This window comes from Equus caballus, chromosome 13, assembly GCF_041296265.1.
Source record: "Equus caballus isolate H_3958 breed thoroughbred chromosome 13, TB-T2T, whole genome shotgun sequence".
Classification (NCBI taxonomy): domain Eukaryota; kingdom Metazoa; phylum Chordata; class Mammalia; order Perissodactyla; family Equidae; genus Equus; species Equus caballus.
The window spans coordinates 34,172,211-34,188,669 of NC_091696.1; the positions used below are offsets into that span (position 1 = coordinate 34,172,211).

Here is a 16,459-nt window from a genome sequence, read left to right on the forward strand (position 1 = left end):
ATTTCAGGAGGTAACAATTTGCCCCTCTGCCAAACATACACACTGGTATATTCCTGCAAACAGCTTTATACATTTACACAATTCATGTAGTCTGTGTTCAAACAAATTAGGTTGTTTAAAACTTCTCCTAATGCAGACAGACTACAAGTCTATAGCATAAAGAAACAATTGTATCACATTTAAAATGTTGACCTTCAAGGGATCAATTCAAATATTCAAGAAATAACCACACAATCGTCCATATAAAGGAAAGCTTCTATTTTGGCTGCTTAAAGTCAGTCCACATAATTTACAGCCAAAACCAGGGAATTCCTCCAGAACTTTGTTAGTTTTCCAATGTATAATTAAACAAAATGTTTGAGGGAAAAAAACGAGTAAGTGTAGCTTCATGTGTTTCTTCTGTCTTGAAGATGAACACTCCAACATTATGGTGAGGCTGACAAAATACGCCCCCTATCTTCTCAAAATGGCAACTACTCTTTACAGGATAGTAAAAAATATGTACATTGTTTCTGCAAAATAGCTCCTCCCCCAACCCCTCTTAAAATAACTGTTGCACATTAAAAAAATGTTAGAAAAAGATTTATATTTTCAAGAATATATATATATACCTTTGTAAGCTGGGCCAGAGAAATAGACGCAGAAGAGTCATCAATCTGTTCACAAAAAATTAAACACACATTCAAGTTCCACACTGAAAACATCTGGAAGTGATCATTTAGTCCCTACTGCCACTTAATGTTCAAATATTGGGCATTTTCTTAGAAATTTTCTAAAGAATGTTATTTTCTATTTTAAAGCTGAAAGTGCAGCTCACCCTACTTTATCCTTCTCTACCTATTTCACATACAGTAATAAAGGCTAACAGTTGAGGAGGACTCAATTACAATGAAAAAATGGGGTAAAGAAAAGTCTATCGAATAGGAAATCTGCTCAGAGTGGTGACTAAATACTACTAAATTAGAGTCCTGCGTCTGTCAATGGTCTCAATTGGATAATGCTCAAAACAACGTACACTAGAACAAAGAATAAGAAATCCTTCTAACTTGCCTGGAACGCCATTATACAACATTGTAAAACCATGCAGCTCTTTAAAGGCTCAGATAATTGCTTTAACAAAACAGCTCCCACATAATTGCTATTTTTCTCTTTTTTTGAGCATGTGCTTCTCAGTCTCAGTATGTTTATTCTCCCGTACATAGAACAACAACAGCTTCTTGCCAAAGAAACCGCAACTGTATCAGGGCAAAGATGTTAAGCCCAAAATGGAGACACAAAAAGTAACCTGGGGCAAGGGCCAACGGCTGTCATGTATGATGATGGACTTTAATATGTAGAGAAAAGAAAGCTAATTTAATCAAACGGAGCAAGTATTATATATGAAGGATACAAGAGGGCCTTAAAAAAATGTATTTTCACGAGACATTTTAAAATTTTTCATTATTTCATCCCGAAATTATTTTACTATCAGTTTTTAAAAAGTGTACATGTATGAGTATATATATATATTAAGTATACACACACACATATATCTTTAGCATGTAACTCTAAAGATATAATTTCCCTACAAGTGTACCAAAATGAAAACATTATTAGCTTCCCATGTAGCAGGTGGTTTGCTTTTCAGCGTTATGAATTTCTCATGCATTACTGGTCAGAACTCTTGTTTAAAATGGAAAGACAGATATCTGGATCAAAAAAAAAAAACCCAAAGAAGTGAGTCTTCATCAGGTATTTTTCAAGTATTCCAAAGAACTAATAATATTAAAATAAAAGCAGCACGACTTAAGAGCAACAACAGAAACGTAACTGGCAATGCCCATCACAGTAGGAATTCAATAAACGTAAATACAAATGTCGGCGAAATTTAAAATAAACCCTATAACGATCTTTGGGTTTTAAAAGTTAGTTTGACGGATCTTATTACTGGGAGGCACATTTAAACAAAAGGTTCTTAGCCCCACATTGAGGGACTGTAGAGTAACCCTATGTTCCATATAATCCACCAATGGCTTCTCACTCTTGCCCAGCTTTGAAATATTCTTTCCTTAAAGAACTAATCTCAAGGGGTAATTAAAAAAATAAACCAAAAAACCCCCATAAATATCCTATTTTTATTCAGAATTAATTCTGACCTATTCAATCTATTTTCAAGAGGGTTACATTTTACATCAACCAGGAGTTAAGCACCACGAACTGAACAAATTGCTCTCAATCATAATCTATGTTTCTAACCAATAGAACAAATTAATAGCCTTCAGAAATAGACCATTACTATCTAGAATATGAATACTGATCACTTCCTTATAAAGAAAGCAATCAGTTATATTAACTTTCTCATCACTGGAACTATAAAACTAGCATTTTTGGTTCTTCCCACTGCTAACACTTAAAATATAATTGTCTTTTTGTTCTTATGCTGGGCTTTCTTGTCCTTTCTTTTTAGCTTTCTGTCAAGTTGTTACTATTATCATATATTTATTGAGTTGAAAGTGGTTTCAGATATGCAACGGCATCTAAATCACTTTTTCAACCAAATAATCACTATAGCACCTAAATACCTTATAATCCACAAGGAGGTCAAATTTATCACAAATTTACAAAGGCATCCAATTGTTTTCTACATATACCAACGTACCAGGTACTAAGAAATAAGCAAAAAATGCTGACAAGGAATGGTTTAAAAATGATGAGGAATTTATACGTACTAAACATCAATAAATATAGTAACTCTCAGATACTAACGATAAAAAAACCCTGCCATGTTAAAAAAGAAAGTAGTCTTCAAAAAAACTGCATCTCTAAGATGCACACCGTAGACATCTTAAAATCAACACAGCTCCGCACATCTAATTTGTGGTCTTGGTTCTGGGAGCAAGAATCTGAAATCTTTTATGCCAACTATAGTTGCTTGAAATTCAAGGATCCTACAAAATGTAATTCTGATGTTTAGTTAATAGGAAGAACATCCAGCTTTGGAGTCCCAACATGGAAGGATGACTAAATAAAACAAAGCTGAGGAATACAGACGGAAACAGCCATCCTTGATTGGAGTTGGCTTCAGTTACCAAAAATGTACACACATTTACTTTTACTATTTGGAACTTTAAAAATCTGGTTTAGCAACTCCGTCTTACTTTGGTTTTGTGAATGTGTACAATACAAGTGATTCTGAAGTCTCCTAAGACGGGTACTACTATGCTTGATGAATACTTTCTCTCTCCATCCTAAATGTCAGCAAATGTACCCCAAGCAAATAAATGATGGGGATATTAAATTATCTAATGTCTCGATTTCAGATAATTCTACCTAAAAATTAAAGTCATTTTTAAAGTAGTAAAAAAAAAAGAAAGAAAAGAGAAACCTAATTAAGTGTAAACCAAACTGCTTCTTATAAGTGTAATACAGACATGCCAGGGAACACACAAGGCTAAAAGAATGTTAACTTTATTTATGAACATGTGATTTGTGTTTATACACATGCTAATAAACAAAAAGGAAATAATTGTTTTCAAGAAATAAAACTTCATCTGAATTAGTTTAAATACTATATAAAATGTACTTTACACAAAATGTGTTACATTAACTACTACAGTCACCAGGATAGTCAATCTAATTTGTGCTAGCATTTGGATACATAAAAATCAGTTTTAAACCAATCACCAGCAAAACAGAAACTTGGACAGTTTTTACAGCATTATGCTTAAAAAAACTCCACAGACCCCAAAAGAGGGGAAAAAAACCCCGAAACACTAAGAGTTTTGATCTTTGAATCACTATATTTAGTTCCATGAGAACTAAAGGCCGTATACTTTAGAGAACAAGTCCAAAGTTCAGATATTCTATGATTTCATGTTTAAGATCCAACGATCCAAGGTTAGTGAAATGCCTGATACACAATTAAAGATCAGTAGTATTTAAAAAGGATAAAGTGAAACAGCAAGCAATACCCTTGAATTCTAAATGAAGATTTCAGACATCTTGTATTGTGTACAAATCAAGCCTGAGTAGTAAAATGTTTAGAGAACCACCGAGTTTACAGCACCCAATTACTACAGACCTGTGTTCTCAAACAGATGTTTCACCCCACAGCTTAGGAATGCCGCTACCTTTTACTTAAGAGCTCAAAGTCAAAATGGTGTCATAATTAAAGTTAATTTGTGATAATAAAAATTAAGATCTTACCCTGGGTTAAAAGGAGTTACCTTCAATAAACTACAGCTTTCAATGAGCTTATAATTAATGCAGCATTTTAATGTCTTATGAGAAAGAGGGAAATGTTTTAATCTGGACAACTGAGCAGACTAGAAGTCAAAGATTTTGCATTAAAATTTGAAAACAACGTACTCAATTGTATAAAATCAATGAGACATTTATATACTCATGGGGGGCCCAATTTCAGGTTTCACTGTGTAGTACGGATATAAACAAAGAATAGGAGCTCAAAATTGTCAAACAAAGCAAAACTATAATAAAGCTGCATCAATGGTCTCTGGAAACCTCCTTTCTATGACGTGTCTGAACTTGAAGAAAGCATCAAACTTTAATATAAGCTTTGCATGTTGCTAATGCATTTTTGAAAGCCATCAATCAGGCAGAAAAAAAAAACTAACAAAAACTAAGTGATACAACGTGAAAATGGCAAAATATACACTCCAAACATTTTTTTATTGCAAGAAACAAAAAGCACACAACAGCCTGTACATACATACAAAATACTAACTATAGACAGACAGATGTAGAACATGTTATCATGTTCATTAGTGTAAAACCTACACGATCTAAAAAGGATCATACATTAACTGTACAACACAGTGTCATACAGGGAGAATGCTATATTTAATAGGAAACAGGGTTTTGGGGGCACAAATTACCCATTTCTACAAAATAAGTGTGCAAATTATGCTACATATATCCATATTCAACTGAGCTGTCATCAAAATACATTTTATTTACAATATGCACTATGATCAGTTGCATAGTAAGTTCTAAAATGATTTACTTCACTGCTACATTATAAAGGTAAAAGCAATGTGTAGAAAAAGTGTGAGATTGTGTTTTTACATACTGCTTTTGAAGTTCCCATCACTGGTTCAGTTCGACTTCTAAAAAAGAAAAACAAAAATATTAGTTACCTATGAGCAATTATTTATGAATTTTTGCACTAAAATATCTTAATACATATCTCCAATCACACATTTTTGGGAACACGATTTTCCTTTGATACAAAGGTTTAAAAACAGCCAATTTCTGAAGCAATGAATACACTGCTTTGATTAATCTTTACCACCTTTGAACAGTTTAAGGTGCATCTGTAGTTTTAAAAAAAAAAATCCACATTGGGGAATTCTAGAACAGATGTACCTTGCCACTTACAATAAACATTTTCTGAAAGGTAGTATGAGGATTTTGTTATGCTAAGAAATTTTGTGGTTATTTAATAACTTGAACATTTCTATTATTCCCCAGTTTTTTAAATAGGTACAGATGTAAATTTTTACACATCTGATTTTCTTCAAGCAATACCACTATTGTTAACGTTTATAATTTGGATCTTTGAGAAACTGCTGTGCTCCAAAAACTAAATTTCAAATTCAGAAAGGTGGGCTGATAGTTACTTCAAACATTTTTGAAAGTCTCAAATAACAGTAACCAGGCCTAACCCTGTGGTGTAGTGGTTAAGTTCCACATAGTGGTTAAGTTCAGCGTGCTCTGCTTTGGCAGCCCAGGTTCATGGGCTTGGATTCTGGGCGCAGACCTATACCACTCATCAGCCATGCTGTGGTGGCGACCCACGTATCAAATAGGGGAAGACTAGCACAAATGTTAGTTCAGGGCTAATCTTCCTCAGAAGGAAAAAAAAAAAAAAAAAGGACCAAAGATTGAACAAAAATTCTAACTTCCAGAAAAATGCAACATAGTCTGACAGAATATTTTAAAGAATGAGTTAAATGATTATGGAGAATTAGACAAATCTATTTTTAAAAGTAAATACAAATAAGCCCAGGCAGAAATTCCTTTAAAAGTTCACACAGGAAAAGGGACAGGAGTTGAGTTGCTAAATATAGCCTTTAAACATTTAGTTTTAAGTTTATGCTATCCCCATTATGGAGAAATGTTAGACACCATCTGAAAGGAGTTTCTAAGTTTGTGCACGATTTGGAAGTCCTCAGACAAAAACGAAATTTTCATTTTCTAGTATTTGCTCAACAAACTCAGAGGCATTTTACATGACCAAGGAAATCATACACACAATGATTTCATATGCAATTCTGTCTAAGAGGCAACTTATTGTGCCATGTCCTTCAAATAGTTCTCTCCCCAAGAGTTTCTGAACATCACAAAATCTAACGAAACTGAATGTTTGCTACTTTAAAAAAACACTTGGTTAAGCGTAATTTCACACTAGACTCTAAGAATTAATTCTTTATAACTTCTTAAAATTATATTAAGTTACAAACTCATAGTTCACTAGTATTTACAGAAAAAAAAAATTCAGCTTTTTAAGTTGTTACTATACAGAAAATAGTACACAAAAGGACCTCCAAACATTAAGATATGGAATATAACTTTAAAGCAAACTAATGAAAATAATCTTAGAATGAATACTTGCCCACATGAGGCAAAGCTCCAAGAAATGACTTTATTTTACCTCAATTCCAAGAACACATTCCATTTCCTAGGACTGGCAAATTCCAGAATTTCTCAATGACCAAACTCAGAATTTGCCAAACTGTTTCAAATAAGGTTACCTAACTTCTAAGTAGAAATCACTACCCTTTTTAAACAGCCCAAGATGTTACTCTTTTCACATATTATAATTCTAAAACCATTAACATTGCAAGAAAGTAGAGAAAGATAAAGATATAAAGTTTTAATCCTGCCTTTTTAGTGATTTTCTTAAGCTCTAGACTAGTCCTAGGATATTGCTCTGTTCTTACCCCAATAACAGGCATTTACCATGTGCCAGGCACTGTTTAATTCTTACAACTCTCTTGAGTTAAGTACTCATATCCCTATTTTATTTCGAGGAATCTGAGGCACAAACTTTAGATAACTTAGCCAAAGTCACAGAACTGGTGTGAAGCAGTAAAGAGTCAAACCTAAGCCTGATTCCAGCATTTGTGTCCACAAAGCCTACAAACTTAAGAGCCTCTCAAAAAGAGCCCCTTATTGATGAGGAGCAAATGTCAGCACTACTGAATATTCTTGATGCTGTCAGAATATTTAGGACAGATCTCTTAAGACACACACATTTTTATAGTGAAAAAACAGGAAAAAAAAGAAAGTGTGTAGACAAATAAAACCAAAGAAGAGCACAGATATATCTATTCACTTATTTGAACATCAGTTTCTTTTTTTTTTTGGGAGAAAGATTAGCCCTGAGCTAACATCTGCTGCCAATGCTGCCAATCCTCCTCTTTTTGCTGAGGAAGACTGGCCCTGAGCTAACATCCATGCCCATCTTCCTCTACTTTATATGTGGGATGCCTGCCACAGCATGCTTGCCAAGCGGTGCCATGTCCGCACCTGGGATCTGAATTGGCGAACCGCGGGCTAGTGAAGCGGAACGTGTGCACTTAACCGCTGTGCCACCGGGCCAGCCTCAAGAACATTATTTTCTTGTCTTTGTAAATACTGCCTATATAGAGCAAAAATTCTTCCTAATAGCTCTTACTCCTAATTACAGGTTAACTTAACTTGGGGAAGAAATCAGGAAAAAACAAACCAACTCATCCTCATAGTTTTAAGGACTGAGAAGATATATTCATTAGGGTAAAGAAATGAGTTTAGTTCTAAAATATACTTGTTCTTTCTCAAAGTATAAAAAAGTCTATTTTGAGAAGTTAAATACATGAGACTTTATACTTACATAACATATGTCTTGCTTGTAGATTTGACACCTCCAATAGGAATTCTTCTAACAATTACAGACGAATTCTTAGGAATGAGAGCATTATCATCAGTATATTCTGTAAATAAAAAGAAAAAGAGTTGAATTTCTATTTGGAGATTTGGGTAAGTCTCAGGCCTCAATTAGAAAACTTCAACCAAACATAAATCTTATGAGAAATGAACTTAAATATAAAAAAGCCTTAATAACTACATGTTCCTGGCATCTAGATTACTGATATTCTCAGAACAAATATCCAAAGCCATAGGAGCCTCTCTTCAAAGGACATCAAAGAGTGTCAGCAGGTTCTTGGCTCTGGCACCTCTACTTTTGTGGAACCCCAAATCTCGGAAAGACTAAGTTATTCTCTAGTTTATTTAGCCAGTAATGCTGAACATCCGAACTATGAGAAAAAGTTGTTATTTAGAATGAAGAAATTCTGTCTCTCCTAGCCCCTAAACATGAGTATTACTGGGGAAGACAGACTAAAAAAATTATGACACGTTTTGAATACAGAAGAAAGGGTTTTAGAACAAAAAGTTAAATGGGGGATACAACTTTGACTAGAATGTTGACCCAAGGAAGGCCCCTCTGAGTTTTGAGAATTAAAGGCTGAGAAGTCAGCCAGACGTGCAAAAAAGCTGATACAGAGAAAAGAGGTGAAAAAATAACAAAAAAAGGCCAGACTAGCTGAAGAAAATGAAAAGAATGATTTGAAATACAGGTACAAAGGTACAGATCATACGCTGATTTATATTTTGTTTCTAAGTACAACAAGAGGTCATCGAAGGATTTTAAAGAAAAATGATGACAATTTGATTTATGTTAAAAACAAAAAAAGATAACTCTGGTGTCTAAGTGGAGAATGAATTCGTAGGGGAACAAGAGTAGAAACGGTGATTAATAAGGAGGCTGCTGCGGAGCCCAGGTAAGAGATAATGATGGGCTGTGACAGAGAGAGAAATGGAGAGTCAGTTTTGAGGTAGAAACACTAAGGCTTGGGGATGGACTGAATATGGGGTAAGGGGATGCAGGAGAAAGAGGAATCAGGCATGAATTCCTGGATTCCTGGCTTAAGCAACTGGATGAACACTGAGAGCACTTTCTGAGAAGGCCGGGATCCTATTTTTCTACTCTTTCGACTGTTACTTGTGATACTTCTCTCAGAATGAAATTTAAAAACTGGACCAATGAATTTAACTATGGTAAAAAGATTTATTAAGGAAGGAATTTGTAAAATTACCAAAAAGAAAAACAACCCACCACAGGGAGAGAGAAAAAATGTACCCATCTCCCTTAATCACGCAATCAGATATTAGGGTCCACTCTTAAGGTTACTGAGTTTACCTGCTTTACTTAAGTTATTCAGCACCAAGTGGGTGAATATCTCTGTTCTTCCAATTATTTCAAGTTTATCACATATGTACGCATGTTAAGCTTTTATATCTATCTATCTATCTATCTATCTATCTATCTATCTATCTCAGCTTTATTATTTTAATCATGATACTATTAGGATTCCCTGACATAAACTAAATTGTTCAGGAAAACTTAGTATACTTCAAGCAGTAGGCTCTATCTCACAGTATCCAACTAGAGTGATGCAATTTCCTAGGTTCAGGCATACCAATGTAAGACTATCATCCTTATCTTGGATAGTTCCTAATAATCCCAAATTCCAAGCAAGCTCTGAGTAAGAACAATTGGGAGCAGGGGGATGGAGGATCTTTAAAAAGTAAATTCTAGAAATAAAACTTGCTGTCAAACACCTGACAGAAAGTTTCTGAATATGTAACAACTCTTAAAAGCGTTCACTGGGGGAAAAAAGAGCAAATGTGTTTACGGTAGCTTTCCAAGACAATGTATTAATTTGATCAGCACAGTACTTGGTCAAACTAAAAGCCAGGTGCCTAACGCTAGCTGCTCTAATTGACCTTTTAAGTATCTGAATTACACTCATGATTTCTTACCCTTAAAAAATCTCCCTAACCTCCTGTTAGCCTCAAAGGACTCTTTCTATAAGCCAGCATAATTTCTGAAGCAAAAACATGAAGACCATGGATGGAATGAAAAACAAGATGAATTTCAGAAAATAGAGAAAGATTATAAGTCTTTCAAAAACACTTCATCCTCAGCTTCCAAATCTTTCACACTAAGTTCAGAATGAAAGCTGTTTTGTTGTTGTTTGTGGGAGGAGGGGAAGATGCAGAAAAGTAGGAAAATAAGTTTATATAGTAAAGTTATATATGGAAAACATAAGGTCATTTGAGATTCATTTTGAAACATGGTGTAGAAATAAAGAAGCAGGATTCTTAAGTCTAAAACATGAAATTCTGAACTAAGCATTTTAGGCTATTCAAGATTTAAGGGTCTTAAACCTTGATGGATCCTGACAGAAATGGACAGATTTCTGAAACTGTAAGGAATGTTTTATAGAAACACAGCAGGTAATTTAAACATTAATTCAAACTAAAGTGATCCAGTTCAGCATTCCCTCCTAAGCAATCTCCTAACTATGAAGCTATAAACATTTATTTTTTACTCTTTAATTCACTGTATGGTGCTTAAATCAAGTGGCAGTCTTACTCAGCTGCCTTATGACACTGGATCCTATTTCCCATAAAACTCAGTAGTCCCTTACTCTACTACTATCTCTTACTCTGCTCTTACTTACTCTGCACTACTATCACTGACTATCTTTTCCTCCCCTAATTTGAGGGCTGCATAAAATGCACATTTTCTCCCCTGAAGTTCCTTCTCTAAACCAATCTAAGATCAAAGCTTTCTCCAATAAGGACAGTTCACGCAAATATATAAAAGAAAATATGCTGGTGGGCAAAGCATTTCCCTGGCCTTCAGGATTTGTAAAAATAATGTACCACATAATTTCCTCGCTTAGGAAAAAAAATAACACAATATCACAAAAATCTTAAATTTGTAGACAAGAATTCCGTCAATCGTATTTATGTCAGTCTTAATAAAGTTGTATTAAATTATTAGGTGGACAAAGTCCAGCCCCAAATGATTAAAGCATGTAACACTCCATTAAAATATGAAACTTGTATAGTATACGATTACAACTGCCTTAATACCTCTAATTTCTTTTATGTTCTCTTTCCTCTCTTTTGTAAGTACCATTAACATACCACGATAGTCTAAATTTCTTATAAATCCATCTGTTCTGTGAAGTGTGACTCTAATACTTAAGGGATGCTTTTGGTGGCTTTAAAGAAAATTTCCTTAAGATGTTTTCTTGAATAAATATTTTAAAAAGCTGTTTCTCAACTGTTCATGACCACCAACAATGCTGCCTCTCCTTAAGTAGAGGGATGCTACACATAATTACAATTACCAAAGCCTCACATGACGTGTCCCTTAGGTATGACATGTTTCAAAAAAGGGGGAAGTGGAGAATATTCTTTTATGTGTTATCATGTGAGTAAATAAAGTTCTTCCTTAATGAACATTTTTGAGTCATGATATACCAGTAGTGCTGTTCCTTAACATAATACAATTATACTTATTTCTGGATGTAAATAAAAAATGGCTCTTTTACACCAGATTTACCCTACCTGTCAAACCATAAGCTAGCAGTGCTCCCTCCATTTCAACTAAAAGAACCAATGGCACACCTTATGCCAAATTTAGTGATCAATAAAATATCCTAATCTAATCAGAATTTCACTTTATTTCTTCTCATCCCATCAATAAAACTCAAAAGACCAACCCACTGAAAACTACACATCAGCATTACAGTTCTGAGAAAAAGAAACCAAAACAAGTTCAGAGTCAGAATTTAAAAAGGGTGTTTGTCATATTTTCTTATCTGCGGTTAAATTCTCAATATTATAAAATGCTTTTAAAAAGAACTTAAAAAGATTTCAATCGGTGGTTTATCTGTACTCATATGGTAGCAGCCTACAATTTTTCAGTATTTTAGTATCAACATAATCATGTAAAGTCTAGCAATTACTACTTCAAAAAAAGAAAAATCTGTACTTTTGATCTTTACTGAATTGCTAAATTTTTTAAGAGTAATGTGATGAACTCGGAGCTCAACTACTTAATTATTGTATTACTAATACTGGAATTTACACACAAAAGTGGTCACCTGAGAACATAGCAAGTTCCAAAAGCAATTCCAACATAAAAGACTAGCTGGATTAAATCTTCAAAAATATTAAAGTGAGGATCCCTTCTCAACAACGCAGACAACTCCAAAATAAAAATAAATAAATAGGGAGAGAGAGAAGAAGGGGAATTTGCCATTAAACCCAAAAACGTAGTTGGGTTTAGAAAGTTGGAGAAGTTATCTTTATCGCTGCTTTAAGAAACAGGCAGCCTTGCATGTGCTCTCCTCCCCTCCATCGATGAAAAACAAGTTAGCAACGGGGCACGAGGCAAGCAGGCACCCAAAGAACCTGGATAACACCGCCACCCTCTCCCACGCAAATCCTCATTTTCAAAAACAATTCAGAAGCATAATCAGATTTCCACGTTTTGGGACTAGCCTGTTACAGATGATCCAAGTACGCAGAAAGCAAAACTCCAAAGCAGCCTGCTGTAACCCTCGGCTATCAAAGTTGGATGAAAATTATTAGAACGATCAACCCTACAAGGGACATAATGGCGGTTAGTCCCCTGCCAGGCATCTCACAACCAGGATCCAGCTTCAAGCAGCAAGTATCCGGAGCCCATGTGGCTCTTACCTTCTTTCGTCTGCGCGTTGGTGATCTGCAGGTCGCAGTCGGCAGCTTTCAGCTTCTCTCTCCCCATAATCTGCTTCTTTAAGTCGCAGAGGGAGATGTGGAGCCCATCAAAGGTGACGGTATCATAGTTGAGTTTAGAGGAAAACTTATAATGCACACAGGACATGGTGCCAAAGGATTCCTAAGGTTCAGCGAGGAGACGTGGACACTCTCAATATATGTATATTTATAAACTTAAGAGCAAATATGTACACACACAAAACACTCAAAGACACCGAAGGACCCTAAGGCCTCAGATTAAATACCCACCCCAACTACAAGCAGGGGTTCGTAAAAACAATAATCCAGACCCCCCCCGAGACTCAGAATCACTTCATGTGGGAGAAGGTGGACGAGGACCGGGGAGGGGAAATCGAGAATCCGCCAACGGGCACAATGTCACCCGGCTGGGTCCCCCTCGCTCATGCTAAAGGCCGGCAGGAGACGGGGGGCAGGCGGTGCAGTCAGTGAGCGGTCAGTCCACACGTTAGAGTCCAAATGACCCCGCGGGGTCAGGGGTCCATAGCGCGGCCGCACCTCCCGGCTGGTCTCTCTTTCCGTGGATCGGGGTGACCCAGGCCCCGGGAGGAGGTCGAGGGGAGAGGGTCAGGCCCGGAGTCCACGAGCGGCCTCTCGCCTCCTCCTGGCTTCCGGACGACGGGCGGCGGCTTCCCCAGGCCCAGGCCCCCACCGCACACAAACCCCTGTCGCCTGCTCCCCGGAGGCCCGCGCGGCCCCGCGGCCTAGGCCGAAAACGCGCGGTCGGCGGAGGAGAGGCCTTCCCGCAGGCCGCCCCCGGCTCCGGCTCCGCCTCCCCCCCGCCGCCGCCGCCGCCGCCGCCGCCTCAGACACAAAGCCGGGGCTAGGCCTCAACTAGGCCTCGAAGCACTTCCTCACCACCCCGGGCCCCAGCCAGCGGCCGGGGGGCTTGGCGGACCCTGGCGACGCCGCTGAGGCTCCCCGACGCTTCCTCTCGCCGTGGGCTCCGCGCTTCTCTCGCCTCTCGCTCCCGTCGCCTTTCGGCCCAGAATCGCGAGAATACGCCCGGAAGGCGCCGGGCGACGGCAAGGGCTTCGCCGGCTCCCTTTTTGTTCTGCCCCCCCGCGCTCTCGGGCCCTCACCAGGCGCAGGCGACACCTCCAAGCCAGGCACTATGGCGGACGCGGCCTGGCTCCGAGCGAGCGCCCGACTCCGGGGTCTCTTAAGCAGCGATTGCACGGGCGACGCGCGCGGGGCGGGGCCGGCGTGTGCGGATAGGCGGGCCGGGAGGCGGGGCCCGCGGCGTCACAAAGCGCACCGGCCCGCCCACGTGACCTCGCGTTCTGGGACTCCGGAGCGCGGAACCTGAACCAGCCGGGGAAACGGAAGAAACCATCTGCCTCGAAAGGGAGGGGGAGGCTGCCGAGAGGACCGGCTAATAGGGCGGTTCCGGAAGGGGAGCTCAGGTTGCGGCTGTTACCGTGCTAGTTTCCACGGTACAGTGGGGGTGCCGAACGTTGGTCGGCTAACTCCCTGTTCCCCACAATCCCCACCAACTCCTCCAAGCCCCCCAGTTTCAGTAAACATTATGGTTGCTATGCAGTATACTATGGTTGCTATGCGAGCACCCCGTAGTTTCCCTTTCCGACAAATTGGCTACCCTAAGCTCTTCCTAAGTGGAAATTCTGCTGCAGCCCCTGGCTGGAAGTGATAGCAACAACAACCACTATAAACATTTATTGAGCTCTTACTACGTGCTAGGCACAGGGCTAAGCGCTTTGTAATGCTGCCAGCCTCTGGTTCCAAGTTGTCTGGGTTGGAACCCTAAATGTACTCTAGGTTTAACTCCTCTGTGCCTCAGTTTCCTTGACTGTAAATTTCTGTTAAAAAATAATATTTGATTTACTGGGCTGTTATCGATTAAATGAATGAATACATTTCCATTGTTTAGGACCATGCCTGATGCATGATTCAATGTGGCTCAATAAATGTCAGTTTAACAATGTAAAGAAATAACCCTAAGTGGTCAGCACCACCATTATTTCCAATTTATAGATGAGGGAACTGAAGTTAGCAATCATACACTTTCTGAATTCGCAGAATCAGGGGAGTGCCTACTCCGTGGCTGGTCCCAAATCCCATTCCTAATTATAAATGCCAGGCACTGTGCCAAGAACCCCCTCAGTGGATTGGAATATTCTTACTTTGGGGCCTGGGGAAGTTATTATTACATCCATAAAATTCATAATATAATCAGCTTGCATTCATAAACTGTGATAATCACTATCATTTACAATGCATTTTCCTCATCCTCTCTTAATTTTACAGGGGGACTCAGAGAAGTTAGTCACTGAGAAGAAGATCACACTGCCAAGATGTGGCAAAATTTACCAGGACTTCCCAAATACACACTCCAAATTCTTACTGAACTTGGTTTAAAGCAATCATCATCTTGTCAAAAAAAATCTCCTAAGGCCACTTTATCTAAATAGGACGGCCATCCTTCTCCCTTCCTTTACCCTTTTTTACTTTCTTCCAGGCATTCATTGCTACTTGATCAAGTGTATGCTTATTTTTAATTGTCTGTCTCTCCTGGAGCGGCAAACAGGGATTTTTATCTCTTTTGTTTATGCTGTATCCCCAACCCCTAGAACACTGCCTGGACATAGTAGGCACTCAATAAATATATGTTGAATAACTAAATACATTTTACACGGTCTATAGAAATACCGTGGCAATAAGATTTTGACAAATCAAGGGCAGCCTCAAAGACACAAATACAATTTAACTCAACCGTATCACAAATAACAGATTTCTCCCGCTTTTGCCTTCTTAGGTAACTCACCGAAATTTTCTTGCTCTTGGGTCCGCTTGAGAACTGCTGCTTTTCTTGAAAAACCCCTGTGTGAATGAGAGGGGGAAATTACATCTAACGAAAGAGAAACTGGACAAGAGAATGACAATTATCTCGGTACTCACACCTTCGAAGTGATGAATCTGTATCCTTTCATCATCTTTGGCTAATCCCTGCACACCTAATTTAATCAGCCTGATAGAATTTAAAAGAGGCCACATTCTTAGGGTAGATCAGAACCCTGCCAGAACAGGAGTGTGTGTCCTTGGAAAGAGTATCGTCACTATTATTATTTGGTCCAACTGTTCTCCTCAGTCAAGAGCCCTTTGCAAAGACTTGTTCACTCTGAACACTCTTTTTTTTTTTTTAATTTTTTTTTCTTCTTTATCTCCCCAAACCCCCCCTGTACATAGTTGTATATCTTAGTTGCAGGTCCTTCTAGTTGTGGGATGTGGGACGCCGCCTCAGCGTGGCCTGACGAGCGGTGCCATGTCCGCGCCCAGGATCCGAACCCTGGGCCGCTGCAGCCGAGCACACGAACTTAACCACTAGGCCCCGGAGCTGGCCCCTACTAGTCTTAATTTCATAAATTTCTGTTGGTAATATGGAGCTGCTCTCCCTGCCACTCTCCAGGCTCCACCCCCCACCCCCCCCCCAATATTTTTGTAAGTCTTCAAAAAGCCCTTTGTGCTGTACCTACAGTGAATGAAGCATCCTTTTCCAAGCTCCTCCCGTGTGGCAATTCTGGAGCTCCCATGTTGTAGGATTTTAAACGTTTGTCATTCTCAAACCCACTGTACCCTCACATCTCCACCAGACACATCCATTTAGCAGATCCCCTACCTTATTTCCTTGTGCCAAAATTTCAGTGTCAGTCAGCCCAAATTCCTAAAAGGTAGATATGTCCCTTATATCACCAATGTGTCTTGCCCAGGTGGTTGGTTCCCTTTATATTTTATTTATTTAATATTGCAGCCTACAAAA

The 16,459-nt window shown here is 38.5% G+C and overlaps 1 protein-coding gene across 5 annotated transcripts in view; it reads right to left on the reverse strand.

The window, feature by feature from the left end:
* Positions 1-13,930, reverse strand: part of RBBP6 (RB binding protein 6, ubiquitin ligase) — a 31,570-nt gene extending 17,640 nt beyond the window's left edge. For 2 of the 5 annotated variants that reach the window (XM_070232091.1, XM_070232088.1), the window contains exons 1-5: positions 13,764-13,879; positions 12,604-12,784; positions 7,874-7,973; positions 5,069-5,105; positions 612-656 (exon numbers count right to left, since the gene is read on the reverse strand). In XM_070232091.1, coding sequence (XP_070088192.1) covers positions 612-656; positions 5,069-5,105; positions 7,874-7,973; positions 12,604-12,769 — 348 coding nt within the window. In that variant the 5' untranslated portion in view covers positions 12,770-12,784; positions 13,764-13,879. Of the gene's footprint in view, positions 1-611; positions 657-5,068; positions 5,106-7,873; positions 7,974-12,603 lie in introns of all 5 variants that reach the window. The other 3 variants (XM_023616105.2, XM_070232090.1, XM_070232089.1) reach the window with 3 other exon arrangements.
* Between the last annotated feature and the right edge of the window lie 2,529 nt (positions 13,931-16,459).